At 44.6% G+C, this 23,790-nt stretch overlaps 1 protein-coding gene across 2 annotated transcripts in view; it reads right to left on the reverse strand.

Moving 5' to 3' along the window:
* Positions 1 to 3,496: 3,496 nt before the first annotated feature.
* LOC141800318 (teashirt homolog 1-like) overlaps positions 3,497 to 23,790 on the reverse strand; it is a 38,731-nt gene continuing 18,437 nt past the window's right edge. For both annotated transcript variants that reach the window (XM_074682755.1, XM_074682754.1), the window contains exon 3: positions 3,497 to 8,298. In XM_074682755.1, coding sequence (XP_074538856.1) covers positions 4,760 to 8,298 — 3,539 coding nt within the window. In that variant the 3' untranslated portion in view covers positions 3,497 to 4,759. The remainder of the gene's footprint in view (positions 8,299 to 23,790) is intronic.

Here is a 23,790-nt window from a genome sequence, read left to right on the forward strand (position 1 = left end):
GTGCTGGTAGGTGTTGTATCACTTAGTTTGGTTTCTGAGCCTGCTTGCTTTCTGGTTTTCAAAGTGAAGTTAATGAGAGAGAGCTGCCAACAGTGGTATCTACAATACAGTTAACATTTCATGGTCTTTTTTTCTGTGAAAAACCTGAAAAGGGTTTTTTAGTTATTATTTATTTCATAAATAGTGTTATATATTTCATTAATAGTGTTATTATTTATTTTCTGATTTTTTTTCCTGTCAAGATCCCAGAAAGGGTTATTAATATATGGTTATGTGTGGCTTTCTGGGAAACAATAAATATTTATGTTTGGACACCTCTGTGATCGTCAACCCTTTTTTTTTTTTTTTTTACAGACTGACCCTGGCCCCCAATCAGAGAAGGGAAAAGTTGTTTGGCCCTCACGGGGAAAAGGTTTGGGGACCTTTGCTTTAAAGGATCCCTTTATCATGCATTAAAAATACTTACTGGTTGAATTGTGTGGAAAACTTGTATTCAATTTTCTTTGAATTCTTGTATCATTTTGTTGAACTGTCTGCAAAAAAGTTATTATTGATGCAGTTTTGACAGGTGCAGGCTACGTAAATAGATGTGGCTTACCTTTTATTTATCTCCAGTGATGAAGCACTTTAAGTTAACATTTTCAAAACAGCCAACAATGTTGTATTTTGTTCATTAAAACTCCTTTTTTTCCTTTTCAGATTGAAAAAGCCCTGCAGACCCAGCAGAACTTCTCTGGCAGCAGAAACCTGCTCAGTTGTTGTGTATGGAGAGCATGATTGTCAAAGATCCCGAGCAACAGCATTAATGAATCAAGTCCACAAACTGACTCAAATCAACATGAAAATAGAGCGAAGCAGGTATCTTTGGAAAAACGTGAATACTGATAACTTCTCTCTGAAAGCAGTTTCCACAATGAGCGGTTTTATCAGGATCCGAACAGATTTCTCAGACTTTAGTTCTTGATCCAGCACAGAAGCTCTCCGTGGTTGTTGCTTTGTTTGCTGATTCTCTGTCAGACATTGTTTGTTTGGTTTGAGGTATTTTAGAAGGGTATTAAACCATACGTCAGAGTTGGGTGCAAAGTTGGAGGCTTTTTATTCGGTAGACACACGCCAGGGTGCTCAGAAGGAGCTTTGTCTTTGTTTCATGGTTGACAATGATCCTCATGACGCTATCACATCCAAACCAGGAACAACATCCCTGAAAATATGAAGTCTGACAAAAGACTGGTTGACTGTTAGGTAATAACACACCTGAAAGCTTCAGAGGGGAAGTTCCCTTACTTCATTTCACTTCTCAGTGACTTAATACGGTGACACTTCTCCATGAGAAACTTAAAACACAGGAAGGTATTCATTCCCAGGCAAACACCAACATTTCTCTGTTCTATCAGGGCAGAGGCAGACACCAGTTATGCAGGTTAATACTCCCTCCCCGTGTTCCCACCAGCCCAGGTAATTTTGTTATTCCGATTGTGCCCTCTGTCTACACCCACCCCTGTCTGCTGTACATAATGGTCCCAGCCCTGAGAGGAAGCAGGCATTTACTTATACAAAACCTAGAGGAAATCCCTACCAATCCTCAGGGCTCACGTTCAGCAGCGCCCAAAACACAAAGGCTATGCAAATCTGCCCAGCCTGCGTTTATCTACCCTCGGTTTCCGTTTGCACCACGGGAACCAGCATTGTGCCGTGCGTGGCGATTATCGCATGTAATTTACATAGAATACGCACAGGAAACAGTGCACTGATCTCTAACAAAGCAGGAAAGAGTCTCTATCGGCTCAGCAGCTATCTGACGGCACAGCAAAATTACAGGTTTAGCTGTGGGGTATTAAACCTACAAGGTGTTTTTTATTTCTGGTGTGGAGGGAACACTATCTCCTCCAAATGTTGCTTGTTTATCTGCCTTGTTTGTTTTATAGCCCAAGTCTAGCAGCCCCTTTCCTGAGGAAGCTGCATCTTCAGCCAGGCTAATCTGCCCTCTGCCTGTGTTTCCTTTGTCACTGAATCCGTGTATCAACACAGCGAGGTGCAGCCAGATCGAGGAGGTGTGTAATTGCACAAAGACACTCATGCTAATATAGCCGGAAGAGTGAGTGTGTGTGACTGACTCAGCCGACATGAGACATGTTGTGAGTGTGAGGAATGGAAGTCATAACACTGCAGCATGGCGTCATCCGTACAAAGGCTGGTACTGTAAGTACTCTATCAGAAACTTGAGACATGAGGGCAAGATGAGAGATCAAATTCCTGATGAAGACGCTTTACCTGCAGGGCTGCCTGAGGAAGAAAACCCCACAACTCGCCGCTTACCTTTGGCTGAGAGTCATCCAGAGGTCACTTTACACAATGAATCACTTTCAGCTCGCTCTACAGCAACATTAAGGCTGTGATATATCTAAAAAAGGAGTTCGACCCAAAAGAAGACAAAATACTATGGCGCACAGAGCAAAGGAAAACTTCTGAAAAGCAGAAAGATGAATCAAAAAACTTTGGCTCAGGTGTTACAACAGAGTGAAGCACTTTGATGATGTATAACCTGCATGATTAGTTTAAAAGGTGCAGAAATGTTCTGTCATGCTCTGCAAGCAGCTATGCAAACATTCACATAAATAAGATAAACAATCAGTGCCATGGTCAAGGTGGTGTGATGGATGCCACCTTGTTTTAAAAACTGCTATCTGGAATAAAAAGAAGTCATACTATCATATGAGTATTTGATTGTTCGCAAATATCAGCGTCATTTTCAAACTGTGAACAGATCAAAGGCGATTTGCATGGAGTTTATTTCCTTGTCCCCAGTGGAACAGTTTATCAGAGAAAGGACAAACAGCAAAGCTTTCTGCTCATGTATCATCAAACTGGTTTTTGTAAATTATGGGTTTGTTCACAGTAGCCAGTCAGGAGGGAATCTCAAGCAGAACAGACACCCGTCTGATTTTGTTCCAAGAAGACAAGCTAAAGTACACTGCCGTCATTAATATAACACTGATTCTTTCAGAGCAGGCCCTCCGAAGGCCAGTCACAAGCCTAGCATGGGTTTCTTACAGTACAATAGGCACCCTCACATCTTTATCACTCCAGCCATCTTCATCATCATATTTATCATCAGCAGCATGATGCGGCTCAGTCATCAGTTTAAAGTATGACACAAGTGACTTTTCATTTTCTTTTGAAACATTGCAAGCACAAAATTTGGTCTGTTACAAAACACAAAACATGCACCTAAAGGAACTTAAAGATATTTTCATCGGAGCATAAACCAAAAAAAATTTAAAAAGGAAATCCTCTGCGGGTGGAGTGAGTTAGGATCTGATGTGCATGTGAGTGTAAGTGTGTATGTGTGTGTATAAGTGTGTGTGTGTGTGTAAGATTGCCGCAATGCAAATTCTAAATACAACAGCTGTATACATTTGATGTTTTATGCAACAGCATGACAAATGAACACACAACCACAAATGCATGACTGTTAACAACTGCTTTGGGGTTTATTTTACAATTGAGAAAGAAATGAAACAAACTAATTGGTGCTAAAAACTTTTTTTTTTTTACAATATTGTCGATAAAACATTGAAATGTATAGTCATTGTGCATCGCTTATTTATTTTCCACACCATTTCATGCATCAAATTGGATGCAAGTATAATTAAAATCATTTCTGTAAACCAAGCCAAAGAAGCTAAATTTGTATTTTCTTTAAAAAAGGACATTTTTGTAGCTCTACAGCATATATCTATATACACCATCTGTTTTTATTTTTTATCATTTTTGTATATAAAATGACAATATAAAAGTTAGAGAATGCACACACCTTAAGATACAAAGAATGTTGAGCCGTTTCAAATGGTAAGATATGTCTTATGGAGTACTGACATTTCACTGGTAATCATTTACATGTAACGGACTGTTCTCTTTACAGTTGAATAAAGCGACACAATTTAGAAAGAGAAAGTTGTAACAAACCATACAACTGGAAAATTGCTATAAGGTGATACTTCACAACAAGGAAAAGTTTTTTGAGCAAACTTGCATACTGACGGCCATTCATTTTCACTGATTGACTCGTAACCAGAAGCAGCATTTCAGTTTTTTGAAATGTTCACATGGTCTTTTTTCTATTACGCTGACAGATTTATTAGCAGGCCATTCATCATCAAAACATCGCAGTGACAGGAACCAAAAAGGAGAGGGGGAAATGATAAACTTTGATCTCTTAAAATCAATCTGATTCTGACAAATGCTATTGAAAGATACTTCAAAACATGTTCTCTTTACAAATTCAAAATTCATCTCTCTAAGGTGCTACTTCAGTCTTTCAGGGTATTCTTTCATTCTTTTGGTGTATACATTTAATTTTCACCTTCTTCATATCAAGTATTATACAGTTTTCTCTTCGACCAATTCTCTTTCCACTCCGCACTTTGACCATAGAAGCAGTAGTTGTATTTTTGCCATGAAAAGATTAAAATCTTGAGTTTAACCTTGATTCACTAAAATACATGCACAGATCAGACAAATAGCATATAAATATATTACAAAATAAGTGTAAAAAAGCTTGGCAAAATGAAAACAAATCAACATGAAAAGACATGGTCCAGTCAGGCAGTTATCACAACAAAAGAAAAAAATAAGACCGATTTTTTTCCTGGCGGCTCAGTTCGGCCCAGTGCAGTAACTGTGAACAATGTCATTTAGTGCAATGAAATTCTAATCAGTTCCACAGCTGTCAGTCTCTAACCTCAGCTCGAGACCCCGCTTAAACTTTCTCCATCTTGTCTAGCTTCTCCAGTTTCTCCAAAGCTGTGACAAACACCAGGTGGTCCTCTGGAGACTTGCCATGGGTCTTGCTGAGGTGCAGTTTGACTGCGTGTTTGCTGACGAATGTCCGATTGCAAAGTCTGCACTGGTACACAGAGCCTGTGTCGTCCTCTGGCGTGGTCAAGGCTGACAGGGGGCTGCCGAATGTCATTTTGTCTGTGATCACCTTTGAGGCAGCCTGCTGCTCCCGTAGGTGCTCAGCTGACAGTTTGGACAGGTCCTTCAAGCTGAAGCCCAGGTGAGACTCCAGGTGGCCGATGTAGGCGGAGGGAGTCCTGAACTGGGAGGCACAGTCACCACAAAGGAACACGGGCTGGCACGAGTCCATGTTCTTGAGAAACTTGGTGCCCCCAGTCCGTCTCAGCTGGTACTTCACGTTAGCCAGCCAGTGGGATATGGTAGTCATGGAGAGGCCTGTGAACTTACAAATGTGGACCCTTTCCTGGGGGCCCAGGTCAGTCATGGCGTAGCGGCCTTCAGGGGTCTCCCTCAGGCTGGAGGCAAACTGTGCCTGGAGGATGAGGAGGTGCTGGGGATTCCAGTTAGATTGCCTCCCTTTCCTTTTCTGCACCGGGGAGAGATCCTCCAGGGCATCCTCAAACGCACTGCCGTCAGCATCTGACTTCTCCGAGATGGAGGAGGGAGTTGAGGATTTGGGCGTCAGTCTTCCAGTGAGGTTTTTGACCATATCTGAAATGTCCATCAGAGCGTTCTCTCTCAGGGGAGAGGAGACCGAGTCAGGGAGGGAAATGAGGGGTTTGTTACCATTTACACTATTGTTGTTCAGGAGCACACTACTGTTGTTATTGTTGTTATTGTTGGTGTTAGTGGAGGTCTTGTTTTTACTAAGGTCTATGGGCTGGTCATTGTTTTCAAACAGCGGATAGTGGTTGACGGGCTCAGCCGGCTTGCCCTGAGGAGCTGGGTTGAAAGCTGGCTTATCCATCATGCTGTTGCTGATCTTGTAAAGCATGGATAGTGGATCTGCAGCTGGACTCACTGGTTTGGAGGCCTTACCCAGGTGTGTGTTCATGATTGACTGGAGTGCGCTGAGAGGGTTGATGAAAGGACTTTCTGGTGAGTGATCGGTGATGATGCCAAGACTGTTGCCATTAGTTACAGGGGACTGGCAGGCCTCTGAGCCGTTCTTTGAATGGCTGTTGTGTCCGTCTACTAGGCTCTCTTTAGGCTCCTTCTTGCAGATGAGCTCTGAATCTACACTACCTGGGCTGCTACTTCTCATACCAGATGGTTTACCTACAGACAGGTCATTTGGAGATGCTAAATGCTCTCTCTGCTCTCTCAGTGCAGGAGAGGGGGATTTGACTAAAGATGGGGGCCGGCATCGCTCCAGACTCACCATCTTCTCCTCCTTTTCCTTCTTCACAGTGGCAGATTTACCTGTCACCTTCTCCACGAGCTCCTCCATGGCAGTGACATTACTCCTGAGGGGGGTGGGGGAGGAAGGACTGCGGGGTGAGTGGATGACCGAGTTGGGGTCACCCACTAAGCCTCGTAGTCCGCTGTTAAACATGGGCTGCATCTGGACGCTCTGGACCATTGGGGGTAGAACAGTAGTGGAGCTCTTCATGGCACCCTGCAGCTGGTAGGCTGCATGGATGCTGGGATAGCCACCCCACGTGGGTGTGCCTGTCTGGGCTTTGCTAATGGCACTGGATACAGTGTTCTCCAGGGATTTAAGTATATCTAAACCCCCTTTTGGTGTCTCCTCCAAGTCTTCCTCTCTAAGGTATTTATACGATGTAGTGTCACTCTCAGACTTCTCACCCGAGTCATCTCTCTCCTCCTTGATTTTCCTCTCCAGTAGCTCACCACCTTCAACTTTTTCGTCCTCAGCCATGTCCCTCTTTTCCTCTGAGGCAGAGGACAGGGCAGGGGACACTGGCTGGGACTTTACACTAGGAACAGGGAGTCTTGTGGTGGTGGGTGGCAGTGGGATGGACTGAATTTTCTCCTCCACCACTGGGTCAAAAACAAGCTGTTTGCCCTTCTTGGATGCTGAATTTGTAACCTTTAAGAAGTGACCTGTGACCATCATGTGGGCAGTCAGCTGCTGCAGAGTATCATGGGAGCTCCCACACTCCATGCACTTGAGGATCTGAGCTTTACGAGCCTCAAACTGCCACGTATAGCTGGCACCATTCTGGTAACCATAGCGGTTGTTTGGTGTAACATAGGGGTTAGCTACAGCTTTTGAGTCTTTGCCAACATCCCCTAGGGATACACTACCACCACCACCACCACTACCAGCATGTAAAGAGTCTGGGGAGCACGGAGAGACTATAGCTTCTTGGAGAGCTCGTTTTTTAGCTGAAGTGGGCACCAGTTTAGTGGCCAAGGCTGGCACTGGTTCTTTGAGAGGCACTTTCTGGTAATGCTTGGTCTTGATCATATGAACACTGAGATCTTGAAGAGATTCAAATGAGTGGCCACAGTACATGCATTTCAGGACCTTCTGGGCATCCTCTTTTCCCTCCATCTCCATCAGGGAGCGCTTGCGAGGTTTAGACCAGCGCTTCCCGTGCTCCTCCTCTTTGTCCTTGTTGTCATCTCGGTAGTGGCCTGTCTCATTCATGTGGACCGTCAAACCCACCAGTGTGTCGTAAGCAGCGCTACAGTCTTTGCAGCGAAACTTGCTTGCACCAGTGAAAACAGAGCCGTACAGCTTGTTGTTCTGCCGGTAGAGCTGCACTGTGCTGAAGAGGCTGGGCTCTGGTAAAAGGTGATAAGGAGTCTGCTGAAGAGTTTTAGCGAGTGCTGCCTGGTGCCAGTCGTAAGCTACACCACCACCATTACTGGCCCCAACGCTGCTGCTCCCACTGCTGCTGGTTGCACTGTGGCTGCTAACAGAGCAAGCTGCTGTGCCATTAGTGCTGCCACTTGTGCTGCCTGTGTGGTTGACAGTGGTGCTAGAGCTCCTACCATTATGCTGACTGGTAGCCATGTTTACCCCGCTGCTCTTGTTTGTGGTTGTGGTTGTGGAGACAGAAGCAGTGGAGGTGGGCTCAGGAGTAGGGAGGGCACTGTTGACACTACCAGCTGCTGCAGGCTTCGCTTTCATGATGTCCATTGTGATACTGGACCAAGAGGCATCTGAGATGAGGTTTGCATAGACGGCTTTCATCTGTGCCAGGCTGTCCTGGAAAGAGAGGCCGTTGTTAGGGCGGAAGGGCAGACCAGTGCCTTCCCTCTCCTGACCGTCCCTAGAAGAGGTGCTCTTGAAGTCCGTAAGTCTGTCGCTGGCATCGCTGAGTGGAGACCCATATCCAGCATCAGGGTTAGTGCCATTGCTGAGCGGAGAGTCTCTGTAGCTCGGCGGCTGGCCTCCATCTGCGTCTTCCTCTTCCTCGTTGCACAGGAACTCATTGTCCTGGCCGTCTAATGAGAGGCCGTCATCCTGCAAGTGCTCTTCCTCATCTTGACCGCCAACCTTAAGCTCATCTTCGGGCATGTACGCTGGATATAGAAAGGGGATAAAAAAAGGGAGGGAAGGAGAAAAGAGAAAAGAGGTCAACTGAATGAAATAAAAGATTTACAGCACACTAACAGGACCACTGTCAAAATAACATTGAATGAATACTAAATGATGGGAAATGTAGGCTTTTATTCTCATCCAGTGTTAGTGTGTGTGTGTCTGTATGCATGCATGCGAGGCTTTGTGTATATTTTACACACATGTGGCTCTGGAAGTCAGTGGTGAAAAAAGCCTCCAAGGGAAAAATAAATCACTGAGCTTCTGACAGTTGTCCTTTTCCTTCCCAACTCCCTATTCCTCTGCACATGCCTGATGTTCCCCAGGAAATGACTGGCTCTTTGGCCTTGTTAGCCAGCTGCACGCTTGCATGTTCAACTCCCCTTGTCTCTTTCTTTCTCACTTCCCTGAGCTTTATTGCCTTTAACTCATTCACTCCAGAAAGTTCAGCTCCTCACATGTTCAGGTTATGCAACTCATCAGGGAGTGAAATAAACAAGACACTAACTCTGTGATGTTGCATATTTTCCAATCCCGAACTGATCTGCTTAAGGTCAAAGAAAGAATGCAATGGTACTTGGTTTGAGAACGCCACAATGACTAGTGAATAAATGAGTCTGAGGCCGACAGTTTATCCATTTGCAAAATATTCCCTTGTACTTTGATCCAAATGGCAAAGAAAGTACTTCAAAAAATGATGGATTCAAAGAGAAAAGTGAAAACAAGATCAAAGATCTGGGCATAGAAAAAGGCAACTAAACAATGCTGAGATGTAACAGGTTTACCTGCAAAATGTATAAAGGCAAATGAGATAGAAGGCTAGCACTGAGCGTGTGTGTGTGTGTGTGAGTGTGCATGCTAGGGGAAGACACAGCAAGCATCAGTAAGTAGGAGAGACAGGAGGTGGTTAGGGGGAGAACAAGTGAGTGAAGAGAAGACGTGGGGGAGAAAGAAAAAGTGAGCAGGAGGTGGTGGGTTTGATGGGTGGGGAGAGGGGGAGTACGAGAAAAGGGAGAAAGAAGGGGGGGGTGAGGGAGGCAGGGAGACAGGAAAGACGGCCCCCTAGCTTCTTCCTTTATCTCCTTCCTGCATGGTGAGATGTGTGTCCTAGATGCCAGTATCAGTCTCTCCTGATGAAACAGATGTGCTGTCAGCTTCAAACGGCACGCTAACCTGTCATATCATAATCTAAGTGGACATAATACCTGATATATATACACTGGCACCATTTACTGCTGCCTGAGAGGAGATGGGTGGAGGAGGTGGGGGAGGTGAGCAGCTGCACCATCGACTGTGACTGTGCGATGATGTGCATGCGTGTGCGAGTGAGTGCCTCAGTAAGTGCCTGTTTGCAAATGCATGTTTGTCCGCATGCTCACCTCTCCGTGCCTATGTGTGTACTTTACACACTCTGCAGCTCATACATGCTCACCCGCTCGGTGCAAACCTGTACCCACCGACCATAATATTGCCTATAAGTCTGAGTTGGCTGTGTGCTACTGATACACCCTTCTCCAAATGAGCAACATACTCCCCTAACGCTTGACAGGATTTCAGTGAAATGAGAGCACTACAGGAGAACCTGGCTGCGCTTCAATCCCACTGACAGACTGAGACCGAGACAGTTTCTAAAACTCCTGAAAATCCCTAACACAGCAGATTAGCATTATGTGCTGTACACTCTACAACACATCTGCAGAGTGTCTTCTGTTACAGTGCCTTCCCCCTGGCTAACCTGCCTCAGGAACAGGAGGCTATCGATACATATCAGGCGTGTAATATCCAAAGCATCCAGCAGAAAGGTTATCCAGACACAAACAGGGCACACATACAGTAGGAGTTACCTATGTGAGTCACCCTCAGCTGCTGCAGCCAAAAAGAGCTAAACCTTAATAATTGGCAGTGCTTAATACACACACACTCACACACACAGCAGGAATGAGAAGCAGCAGATCAGAAATATCCCTGGGTGAGTGACAAAACACAGACTGCAGCAGGGAGGGGCTTGGAACAATGAGCAGGTCGCCAGGGAACCCTTTGACGATCCCTGTCAATCAATGCCTGTCCTGCTATGTTGTCATGGAAACAACAAAGAGGGAGATATCAAAAGCACACAGACAAAAGACTGGCAGAGACAGACATCTGTAAAAATCACAGGCAGCAAGTGGACGGTTTTGCAAACCATAAATGTGAAATATTAGTGATGAAACGTGGCTAACGTCTGTCTGAAATAAATGATCTCTCCATCTATTTTGAGATGACGCATTTATTCTGACAGGATGCTAAAACCCCGAGCACCAAGACGGAGGAATATCAAGAGATACAAATCAGCTCTATCTGTCCAATCAGTGCAGCCTGAAGACGTGTGATTGTGACTGAAGACCAGATTAAGCTCCTTCTCTCGTCCTGGACGCACATATGCAGATCAACACCAGCAGTGGGAGAAGGGGGGGGGCGGGCTCAGGAAGGGGCAGGGCTGGCGTGCCGTCCCTGGCGGTTTGGTTTGCCGAGTGGGTGATGGCTGTGAGCAGGGCCATCTGCACGGGCGCCAAAGCGCCTGTCACTTTTGCTCGGGGACGTGCCGCCATCAAGGAGACAGGCGGCAGCGTGGCCAGGATAGCACTGCAGACTCACTGTCAGAAGCTGCAGCGATCAAGCCCGCCACCAGCCACGCCAGATCACCGACAACACACACACCGCAGCAGCGAGAATTAGTCATCCCACTGTATCTCGCAATACCTACGCATATGGTTATTTCACTGTTAATAAAAAGGGATCTAAAAAAAGGGTTTGTAGACTCCCCTTTGGTTGATACACAAAACCTTTTTAGAAACACAGAAAGCAAAGGAAAGATTGACGTATGCAGCTGTAAAACAAGTGTTTTCAAAGGTTTTTATGAATCGTGTGACCAAAAAGCTGGGAGAGACTCTTCTTTTGCAAGAAATAAAGGCCCAAGTTGGTGTGCCTCTTTTTGTTTTCTTTATCCATGTTTGTTTTTCAAAAATGAAAGTTCCCTCATGAATCCGATCCATTCTAACATAACTTGAAAGATTTGTTTGCATTCTTACAGGTTTCCCACCAACAGCCTCCTCGGGGACCACGCCACAGCTGAGTGTGAGCTCAGTCCCGTTTTTCAGAACACACAGTTTGACCTGATGTTTTCCTGATGAACCCACTGTGGTGAACGCCCTCAATCCTGCTTCAGTACAACGCAGGGCCTCACAACAGGACGTGATCGACCTATGTACTGATCATCCCTAAAACATCCTCCCTCACACACGGCCTGATGTTGTGCTTGATGTGATTTTTTTGTAAATGATACCTAATGAAATACAACCGTCAGATACGTCAGCGTTTTGGCACAGAGTGCAGCAGAAACATATCACTCCTTTTCAAAACTTTGCTATCTCTCCCCACCCTGTCCATTTTTTTCACCGTCTCCTTTTTCTTTTCTGAGAGTCTGCTGGTTGTTAAATCAATAAAACTCTCTGTCAGGCTCGCGGAGCTTCACCATTTGGCCGCTGTCAAAGCCAAACAAACCAGATAAGAAAGGCAGAAAGGCGATGAAACGAAAGAGAAGGAGAGAAAAAGAAGGGGATGAAACCAGTCAGCCTCCCCCTTCACCGCCGCTTCCACCACCAGCTCCATTTCTCCAACACCCCTCTTTCTATTTATTTACACACATTTCTTTATTTATTTGATGTGAGTTTGGGAAGAGGGGGCAATCACAGCAGTCATTTGCGGCACTAATGTCCAATCACGGGCCCCTTCACTCATGTGATTTAGGCAGTGCAGGAGTGGGCTCGTGGCAGAGGATGGTGGGGGTGTAGTTGATGGGGGGGGCACAGGCCGTTTAGGCCGGGCCCTAATAGGAAACTGGCAGTCTTATTCCTTCCCCAGATTCTGTTTGTCACCCTGCTCTCCATTACGTGCCTCTCAACCCTGATGGCTTTGGACAGGAGCTGATCAAAAAGCCATCGCTTGACCTACACGCCGTGGCAGAACGAGACTCGCGCCCTGCACAGGGGGGGAGGCGGGGGAGAGAGGGAGATGAGATAGAGGAGACGGAGGAGAAGGAGGAGGGGTGTACGGCAGTGTGTGTGCAGAGAGGAGAGGAGAGGGAGAGCGCATCGGTGAGGAGGGAGGAAGGAGGAGGCAGGAGGAGGGAGGGTAGGGAGGGGGTGATAGCTCTCGGACCGGGACAAGAGGGCTGTAAATAAAATGACATTATTATTTCCTCTGTCCCGTCATGTAGAAAAGCCAATTATGGTAATGCTGCTGCCGGCGTGTCAGAGGGAATGCTGGGATGTGCTTCCCGTGAAGCGGCTAACATGAGAGCAATGCCCTGATCAGGAACACAGGCCTCAGTTTGACAAGAGACGGTACAGATAGGGAGAAGAAAAAGAGACAGAGACAGGGGGGACATGAGCCAGGGAAAGAGATATGAAGATAACACAAAGCTGCATCTGGGCCTTGTTGTCTTAACAGATAAATATTTAGCTATCTGCAGGAGAAAAGAGTTTGTGAAACCCAACTCCTTACAGCTGACAAAATAAAATTGTGGAGACCCATAATTCCCTCTTGTTGCCACCCTAGTATTCTTGAGATAGTCGAGCAGTGTTTAAACGTGAAAATCTATTCTTAATTTGCTCAAAACCATAAAGCTACAAACTCCAGATAGTGCTGAAGTGTGTTGTGAAGAACCTCTGTGGGTGTAGCTCTGATAAGAGTATGATTGAGAAGCCCAAACCTAAGAAAAGCTATCAACCTGAAAAAGTTCAGGAGTTCGTGAATTATACTCTGTCACACCTCAAAATTTGACGAGATGAATTATGCAAAGATGACGGTAAGGGAGCCGGATATTGAGGGTGAAGGCGATCATTTACTTTAGAAGCTAATTCGTTCTCATCTCGTCTTAGGCTTCTCCCGGTATCCCGTTCTTAAAATTCCTCCTACGCCTGATAGGGGGGCTCTCCTTAAAATAATTCCTCAGCTACCTTTCTCCCCTCTCTTCCCTCTTTCTCTTTTAATTCCCACCCTCCTCCTCTCCCTCCTCATCCTCTCTCCAGCCTAGCTCTCATGCCCACATGGGCCCCTCCCAAGCGGAATAATGGGAGCATATGGCCTAGGCAGCACCTACAGGGCCTTAAATAACTGCTGCAGCATTCCAGCTCGCTGTACCAATTTATCTCTCAACCCCCCCTACACCCCATTTCAAAACACTTCCAGCCTGAGTCGAGCTCTGCAGACAGTGGCGGATGGGACATGTTGTTCTTCAGACACGCAGCTACATAATGGACTGACGTAGAAGGTGCTGTGAATGTGAATAAGTGCTGTGCAAACAGGATTAGCAGTGAAATTCTGTATTATTGGCAGATATTCAGTGAGTCAACCGGCAGCCTTTTCCGCTGATCGCTTGCGCTGGTGGCTCCATGCAAACACTTCAAGTCATGTTGATTTACAGTGGGCAGGTAGCATTATGTAAAGGCATCGCACTGATCTGCTAGAGAGCGCTTGGCTGCTGTGTTTTGCACTGCAAGCAGGTTAGGAATGTTCTAGTGGCTGTAAGTCCATCTGTCGAAAAGCTGGGATCTAGGAAAAGAGGCCACTGCACATCCATGCAAATAAACGCTTAATAATCTCCTTTTGTACTTTAAATGTGCACATTTGATAGGAGATTCCTTGCAAGACAATTTCACGACTATACTTTTCTCCAACAATCAAATGCTAAATTTAACATCAATAAATGCACAAATCTCAACAAATCTGGCTAACATTAGCAGAGCTGTCTCTATCCACAACCAACCACAACCTGATAAAGCCTACAAACAACTTTATTCTCATTTTTCTGGTTGAAAAAACACCAAAACATCATAAACTTTATAAAAAAAAACAAAAAAAAAAAAAAAACGCTATCTGTCCATTAGGGCTTACTTACAGCTGGATTGTCAAATGTTATACAAACACATCACCTGTGTCACGTTGGGTTGCTATGCTACAGCTATGACAACCTCCATTTGAGGTTTTCAGTGATAAAAATATGAGGAATTAGTTGGTGATAATCAATAAATAAATCTGCACACACAGTAATGTGGCTGTACTTCAATGTTCTTGTCTCACTTTAAGTGTTGATTCTTAACGTTTGGTCTATAGTTTACAAAGTGCAGGTCAGACACAGGTGAAGGAAAGTCTGTCTGGCCTTTTCAGGTAGGGTTCAGGTTCATCTGCTGCTCTTTCATCAGCATCATGGGGAAGATGATCATACATCGCAATGCTTACACTGCTTACACAACTGATGTCTTATCAATTGTTTTTGTCTTTCTTTGAGTAAAAATTGTCTTGCTATACTTCTTATGAGCCACATTCATCTTATCAGTCCAGAAAAATAACTTGTTTCAAGTGGTTTGGAGACAAAAATTAGGTTTGAATGGTTTGCAACAAGTTCCAAAAATCTGCCGATGGAACAAGAAAAATTTTCTTGAAACAAGAATAATGTCTTAACTCAAGTAACTTTTCTGTTACATCATAGGCAGACTTTTATAACTTGTTACAAGCAATTTAGATGAGACGTGCACCAAGGAAATTGTTACCGATCGATCTGTGACAATTTCCTTAATTTTGGGGGATTGGTGATCGGCCCATCCTTGCATATGAAACTGATCTTCTATACCTCCGGGTAGGTCTGACTGCCAGCCATTGTTGCCTTTTGCTCTGAGACCTAAAATTCACGACACTTTATCAGTTGTTAAAGTTAAAAAATAAAGATTTTTACCTGTTTCACAGGTATTGTTCAATGAACTTTGTTAAAATAAGATCAGAACATTAAAGGTTTATGCTGTCAGTTATATAAAAAAAAAATAGAAAAGAAAAAAAGAAAAAAAAGCATTGGTGCACCCCTAATTTAGACCTCATTTTTGTCTTTTAATGACTTGAAATAAAACATTTTTCTGGACTGGTCAGGTGAATGTGGCTCATATTAAGTCTAAAAAGACATTTTCTACTGAAAATAAGACAAAAACACTAGATAAGATTTCCGTTTTTTGCTGTGTTTAAATGACAGCATCATAAAAATACCAAACTTTGTCTGTCATGGATGTATTTGTTAAATTCAGCTGACGAGATTATTGGTCTGTAATGTAAGGTGGGGTCAGAGGTCAAACAGGTACCCAGTGTTAATCTGGTGCAGGTCGTGCTCTCATGTTGTTGCGTCAATACGTCCCTCAAACATCCTTCTACCCGACCTCCACACAATGACACGTGGATTGATTGGAGGTTTGTGTGTGTTTTTTCTTTTTGCATATGATGCAAAGCATCAAAGTGTACAAGCAGGTGTAAGATCCAAGAGGAATGTGGGCAGGTTTAAATGTGTGTGTATGTGTGTGTGTGTGGGTAAGAGAGGGAGAAAGGGAGAGTGTGAAAGGTGCTGCTGTTTTATTTATAGAGCAAGCGCTATTTATACCCAACTCAAAGATCAGTTCAGAGAAGCAGCTCGTGGGCCACAGCCAAGATCACTCTCCATTACTGTGCATGCACAAAACCAAACACACACACACACACACACCACACACACACACACACACACTTGAATCAAAGCTGGGGCTGTAAGCACTATCGTCTCCGCTCTCTTCCCATGCATGCAGTATCAACACACAGAGACATTTACAGTATATGCAGCCGTGTGTTAGTTTGTGAAGGGGTGGATGAGGGTGAGGGGGGTTAAGGGGTTTGAGGGGGGAGGCACAATGACTGACTGAGTGTTCTTCATGGAGTACAGCAGGCTTTAACATGCTGGGGGATCAATACAGTGAACCAGCGCCAATCGATTGCAATTCATCTGGCTTTTTTTTTTTTTTTTTTTCAATTTCATTCTCACCCACTCACACTCTGCATTGAGCTGCTGCTGCTGCTTCTACTGCTGTCCTGTGAGGCAATACATAAATAAACATACACACATATGCATACACATAAACACAATGACACACACACACACACCTGAGTGGCTGGAACGATCTCACCCTCTTTGCAAACACAGGTTCAATAAACCCCGTATGGAATTTATTTATTTTTATTGAGCATATCAGCCCATCCTGGTCTTCTCTGCATAACAAGGGCTGTATAATTAAACCATAAATTTCAGAGCGCTCCTTTAATTACCACAGACAATGTCAGGAGGCAGCAGAGTAAACAAATGGCTTTGAAGTGAGCAAGAAAAAAAAAAGCGCTTCGACACAGCAATGGAGAAGCTGTTCGTTTTGGTTGGGATGTTGTTGCACTTGAAAAGGATGAAATGTTCAAAAGAGTTTTTCTTTTTTTTTTTTCTTTCTTAACGTGCACAGGGAGTACAGTATGTGTTTTTCTTTTCCCCTCCCGACTTTTCCAAGAATGCTTTTGAGGGATGCAGGTTTGTCAAGAGTGAAGGAAGGAATAATCAGCGGAAGTGTATCGCTGCGAGCATGACGGTGTGCAAATATGTATATTTGGATGAGCAGGGCACAACTGCAACAACTATAAAGTATGTTAAGAAGTGTGTGTGTGTGTGTGTGTGTGTGTGTGTGTGTGTGTGTGTGTGTGTGTGTGTGTGTGTGTGTGTGTGTGTGTGTTTCTGTGCGTGTGCTCCTTTTGTCTTTCTGGAGCATACAGACACAGGGGGTGCGTTTGTATTTGTATGTAATTTACAAAGAGCCAGGGGTTCTTGTCCCTCTTGACCATGACTGGAGACATCTGTGTGTCTTATATAGTATATAAGAGCTTGTTTGTGTGTGTGTATTGTGTGTGTGGCAGTGTGTGTGTGTGTGTGTGTGTGTATGCTTTAGGTCAATGTCAACACACAGACCTGCTTCCCAGCAGCTTAGCTAATTACACAAGAGCCCTGAAGGCCACTTAGAACAGGTTAGCTAATTAACAAACAGGCTGATTGCAGATTAATTGAGAGGTGTTCCTAATCTTCACCCCTAAACGCAATGACAAACGCTAACTGGCGCTAATTAGACCGGTATGGAGAGCTGAGAGTGGAGGTTGTATTTACAGTTACTGAGGCTCATATGGACTGGTGGATAACATCCAGCTGTCTTTACACATCTGCAGGTTAAACAAAGAAAACCTGGGTGAGAGCACTGTGGCTGTTTGTTAGCAGCCTTTTTGGGATGGTGCATGTGTGTGTATCTTGTTAATTAGCTCTATAATTGTATACTTATTTTATTATCATCAATTCTTGGAACAAAGATGAGAATTCTTGAGTATCTTTTCTTTTAATCATACATGTTGACTTCTAACTTATTAGGTCATACTTTAATGCTTAAAGTTATCTGTGGTGACAGCTCATAAGCTGTACATTAGTTTAACACTTTCTCTGACTTCTGGCTCTGAGTGTTATATAACAGCAGCAGTAAACACTCAAAGCTCCATGTCAGCTGTGATGATAACGCTCTTCACTTACTTTGAAAACTCCCTCTTGTCTGTTCACTGATCGCAGCGTTAAGACTGTAATGTTTGCAGTTGACCTTTCATGAGCGTGTGTAGGGGAACCGGGGTCGATGCGTTTATGTTTTCTCTAACATGAATGGCTTGTGTGGAGCATGTAACTTGAAACGTCTGCAGCACAATAGGTTACAGCGCTTTGCAACGGCAAATTGAGGAGGAATAGGCCCCTCGGCAAGGATCAGAACCAGCACCCATCTGTGTGCTGATCACCTGCCAATAGAGAAAAAAAAAGACCAACCCAACCCCCCCACACACATGCACACACACACATACACACTCAATCTTGCAATTTTCACAGCCACTAAAACTACTCCCCAAGGCCCGACTTCTTCCAACTTCCATCTGCCGGGATAAATTTATCATCCAGCTCCCCTGTCTATCACACACACACACACACACACACATATACACTCAAACATACACACCTGTGCTCCTAAAGCTACCTACTTCCCTCAAACACACGCACACAATCATATCCCACCTGGCCTCCTTCAACCTCTGACCCCACCCTCACCTAAGTCCCCCCCCCCCACCTCCTTTAATCCCTCCCTTCATCCATCGTCTCCTTCACTTCTTTCTCTCCTCTGAAACACCTGCGCTTTTAAATCCCCACACCAGGACGGACCACTTCACCTGGACACACACATCCCCAGTAAGCAGACACACAACAGCAAACACACAAGCACATGCAAAGTACCCTCACCCACAGAACACACACACACACACTCACACAAGAACACACAAACACACATGTGCTGTCCCTGACAAGACAACAGCCAGCAGCAGCTGCTTCCATCTCCTAGCAACGGCCGGCCTGATAGATGACCCAACGATGGATAATTACCGTAAATCACCACAGCTCACACACTAAAAGAGAGAGAGAGGGGTGAGAGAGGTGGAGAAAGACTGAGAGAGAAAAAAAAGGAGAGAAAGAGAGAAAGAGTGGGGAGTGAAAGGGATCAGAAATAGGAGGCTGAGACTGGTCATGTGTGCACTAATGCACCTTGATGAGCTCAAATGTATCTGCCTTTTAAAAGAACACACACCATGTTCAAGTGCAGACACACACACACACACACACACACACACACACACACACACACACACACACACACACACACACACACACACACACACATCTATAACCATGCTTGACAAAATGAGACTTAACATATGCACAGACACTCTCATAAATACATCTGCATTCATACACATGTAGGTGCATGATTTGTCTTGGGGTATGACACACACACACACACACACACACACACACACACGCACACAGTGGCAGCATTGTCGTTGTAACCTGACACTATAAGCCCCGCCCCTCCACAGAGGGTCTTGTCTGTCACCGATTCACCTCATTCACACAGAGGCGCCAATCAAAGGCCAATCTGTGGCTGTGGGGCGGGTCTAGACGCTGCTGTGTAAAGCAGACACTCTGGAGATCTGACGAACAGATTCAAGAGAAGATTAAAGATTCTTTGTCAGCATAATAACTCCCTTTTTACAAGCTACATGAAAGTTATCCTTATCTAGATTAAGTTTTTCTGATGCAAAATTCAATTCAAATTAGAAAAGCACAACACTTAAGCCCTACTTTAATGTTATACTGCCGTTCAGCAGACTGTCTGCTACAATTTGGTGTTAGTTGCAGGTTTGTATAATAATTTGTTTCCTGACAGTGTTGAAAATTATCATGACCCAGTACATATTTCATATTCTGGATCTTAGTATCCAGAATATTGCCAGGATCTGGATCATACTTTTACATCTGTCAGAAATTATGGTGACCTTGTCTTGTATTGTTTTGCCAAGCAATCCGACCATTTATCATGGAGTTATATACACATATGGTGAAAACGGCCCTATCTCACAATGATAAAGAATCCTTTAAAGAAAATCCTGGATATAGACGGTGATCCAGATCACCTCCAAAATTTAATCACTTCTTCTTCATCCCATTCTGAACATTTCTCGAAAATTTCAACAAGATCCTTTTGTTACTTTTTCAGTTGTATTGTCCACAAACAGACAAACTCTCCTAAAAACATAACCTCCTTGGTGGAAGTAATGACACTGGTCATGACTTTTAATTCTCCACGAACATGAAGTAAGACGTAGTTGCGTAAAGGTATACCTGATTGACCATGCTTTCTCAAAATAGTAAGCCATAAACTCCCTCTAGAAGTTTTTAAGTAATTACTCTCTGCACAAAGTTAACTCCAAATCATCAACAGATCTTCGATATGCTCACGCAGCTGCTTCATTTACCTCTCCTTCATTTTCTACTCTCCCAGACATGCAATCTGTCCTTCTCTTTCCCTTCTTTCTCCCACCTCTCCTCCCCCTCCTCCCGTCCCTCCCTGTGCGAGTCCTGGCTGCTGCAGACATTTGATCTGGCTGCCTTGTGATAGATTGACAGGTAATGAGGAGGTTGAAGGGGCGTTGGAGACAGGAGCAGGTGTTCAGCACAGTCTTTTTGGCCAGCACTAAGCTGCCATGTCCTTCACTGCTGCACCGCACCACTCCGCTTCCTCTCCCCTCTCTCACTCATTCTTTCCCTCCTTCTTTCCTTCCTCCTTTCACCCCCCCTCCTCTTTACTCTTCCTGAGAAGAAGACTATGCAATCCATCACTCGGTGACACTTTCGGACATAGACTGTCTTTATATGGGGAAAAACGCACGGGCCATGGAAATAAATAGAGAAACGAACATCCAGTCCCATGCTGGCAGCAGCAAACTAGGCCTCGGACAGATCAGTCAAACTGAGTCGAGGAGAGGATGAGACTGATTTAGAGCATCCTGTGCAGAGGAGACCGATACAGATACCTCAGATCCTGATTCTGGTACCCACATGACTTCTACTTTGCTGTTGAAATCTTATCAATATCTTACTGAAATGGCATTTTAATCTTAACGCAGTCCCAGAAGTCTCTTAAATGCCACATAAATAGCATTATTTTGTATTAAACAGCCTCACAGAATGGGAAATGCAGGCTTCACTGCAGGGATCAAACACATATGTTGGTGAGTAAATCCTCCTACATCTTGCTGAAGTGGATTTTCTTGTCAGCCACCTGAAATAAAAACAAACCTAACACTTTATATTCACCTGCTACAGTTGATCTTGGCTACATCATACGAGAGGTGGGCAGTCTTCTCTGGCCACAATCCAACAACAAGCCGATACCAGGAAGCGTACAGTATATATCAGACTGATGCTACACCTATTTGAGTCACTCTACACTCTGACCTGTTTCAATCCTGCTGACATAGCGGAGCACCGCTGTGCATCGTACCTCGCAATGTAGGGAGGAGGAAGAGAGCAGAGAAGGAGGAGGAGGAGGATGAGTGGGAAGACAAGAGCAGAAATCTGAGGACGGGGGGTGTGTAGGGAATGAGATGAATCAACAGAAGGTCTGCCAGATTTTAAATGTGCGGTAGGTGAACTGTTTTGCTGTTTTTGCACATTTCAAGTACACATTTTAGGAGAAGTGAAATCCTTTGAAAGAGATCCTGACGATAGAAATGAAATGTTGAGAAAATGGTGAGAGATGTTTTTGTTTTTGGGGCTGCTTGGTTTAATTCAGAGAAAATTTAACCCAACACACTTTGATCACAATTCCCCAAACTCTAGTCCTTTCTTTCCAATGAATTTCTAATGTCAACAGACTGTTTGGTGTGGAGTAAAAGCTCTCTCCTACGGTCCAGTAGCTTTGCAAACACCTTAAATACATTAAGGTTGTTCCATTTATTGTCGTCATAGGAGCTGGTGGACAGACACATTGGTGGGAGAGACAGGGCTTGGGCCTATAAATCCACCCCTCCAGTTTATTACCCAACATTAAAGGACATGTCACCCCTCTAAATCAGCGGGCCCAGAGGAGACAGCGGGGCTAAAACCGGGAGCATTTGCATGTTCCCAACATTCCTGAGAGGTGAACAAAGAGCTCAGCCACCTTCCTGCTGTTATATCAACATCATACTTTGTGATTACTCACTTCATGATGGATGCCATCGGCTTCCTGTCAGGATGGACCTTCCTGAAGCAAAGCAGGGCTATAAAAATGAGGATGCGTGTCTGTGTTTTATCAGCATTTCTCTTCAAATGTATTTAAACATTGAAATCCTGCACCTGGTCAGACATCTGACCAGCTTTCTTACTTATTCATAGGTACAAATACAGCATCACCTGGACAGTCTTACAGACAGTTTAATTATTTATTTTAAAACTAGATAAGAGTGTGTAGAATTAAAGAGGAAGCCACCGAGCTTAAAATTAGCCTTTCCCAATTGTCACCCTCCTCAAAGAGAACCTGTTTCCTGAAAAAAGAAAAAAAGAGGAAAAACGCCATTGACGCGCAATCACATTCAAACACACTCGCCTGTCAGTTTATAAGTCTCCTAGTCTCTCTCACGCACACACAGACCAAACGTGGTCCAACACACAAATAGACACCCACACATACACACTTTTTAAGCCCTCGCCTGGCATCAGCTGTCACACAACCTGTCTCGGAGAACTAAGCAGAGACAGACGCTGTCAACTTAGAGTGCCTCAAATGCCCACATCCAGCCAGGCAGAGGAGAAATCAAGCCTGTCTCCCAGTATAATTTGCGCTAATCCTTCATGGGAGATAGTAAAGTCTATGGCATATCTGCCTAATAGCATCAGTCAGCGGCAGGTTCTAATCTCATATTTAGACCCATTTCCATCACGGACTGACGACAAAAGCACCAGCACAAAGTGTGATTACCTTCTTATTTTTTACATTTCTGCATGACTTGACTCCTGATAATGGTAGAGGGGGAGGAGGGGGGATTTTAAAAACACGAGCAGCAAAAACTTTGAGTTTCTTTTCAGAGTGGAAGAAGAAGAAGAGGAAGAAGAGGAGGAAAGTCATCTCAGGCGACTACAGAGACAGGTAGACGGAATAAAAAAGGAGGGAAGTAAGTGGCGAACTGTATCACAGGAGAGAAAAAGTGGAGGTACAGAGAGTGAAAACCTTTCAGTCAAGAGTCTACACACACATTCGCATTCACATTCACACATCCACACACACTGCTACACACTCTCTTCTTTTCAAAGCGTTTACAACCTGTGGTGTTTGTCCTGCTCGGCTGGCTGCTTTACCACGTGCATTTGAATGCCGACTGGAGTGCATCCCTCTCTTTCAGACAGCGCCATAAAAGACGACACACACAATGAGGGCTCTTTTCAGCCGAGCGGGGGCTGCCTTTGGGGGTGTGAGGAAGGGGAGGTGGGGGGGAGCACCTTCCAAAACCGCCACAGCACTTCAGCTCTCGGGGCACAATGAGGTGCTGAGCCTCGGTGAATAATAAGAGATTATTCAGAAAGATGACAAACACAGAGCAGAAACAAACTATACAAAGTGTTGGGATGAAAAGTCCTTTTGGTTTAGCAGCAAGCCCAAAACAGAGTGTGTGTTGTCTGCGTGTGTCCTGTGTGTGTGTGTGTGTGTGTGTGTGTGTGTGTGTGTGTGTGTGTGTGTGTGTGTGTGTGTGTGTGAGTGTGTGTGCTCAAGAGTGACCTGGCGAAAAGAGGGAGACAAAAAGAAAGGGGAGGTGGTGTGAGGATCCTAATGAAGCCGTAAATCAGAGTCCGATGAGAACAGACTCTGAAGGAGGATCACATCACTGGAGATCAATGCAGACAGCGACACACACACACACACACACTAACACAAGAGAATAAAGACGAGAAACAGTCAGACACATGCCAGAATTCCCAAGTGAGGCTGACTTACAGAGGTACAAGCATGTACATGCGCATAAATACACACACCAAAGTGACACACACTCTCATCTACAATCTATTAAAGTTCCTCCACCCTGCCCCCCCCCACCCAGAACCCACCCATGGGCTCAGGAGTCCCACCTCCTTGTTCAATCCGACTCGTCTGAATAATATCAGCTGTGATGAATGGAGCCATAACTCTGATATCCACAATCAATCTCTGCTTTAAAGAAAC

Source organism: Halichoeres trimaculatus, unplaced genomic scaffold (genome assembly GCF_033239565.1).
Source record: "Halichoeres trimaculatus isolate MK-OKI-2021-1 unplaced genomic scaffold, fHalTri1.1 fHalTri1_scaffold_12, whole genome shotgun sequence".
Classification (NCBI taxonomy): domain Eukaryota; kingdom Metazoa; phylum Chordata; class Actinopteri; order Labriformes; family Labridae; genus Halichoeres; species Halichoeres trimaculatus.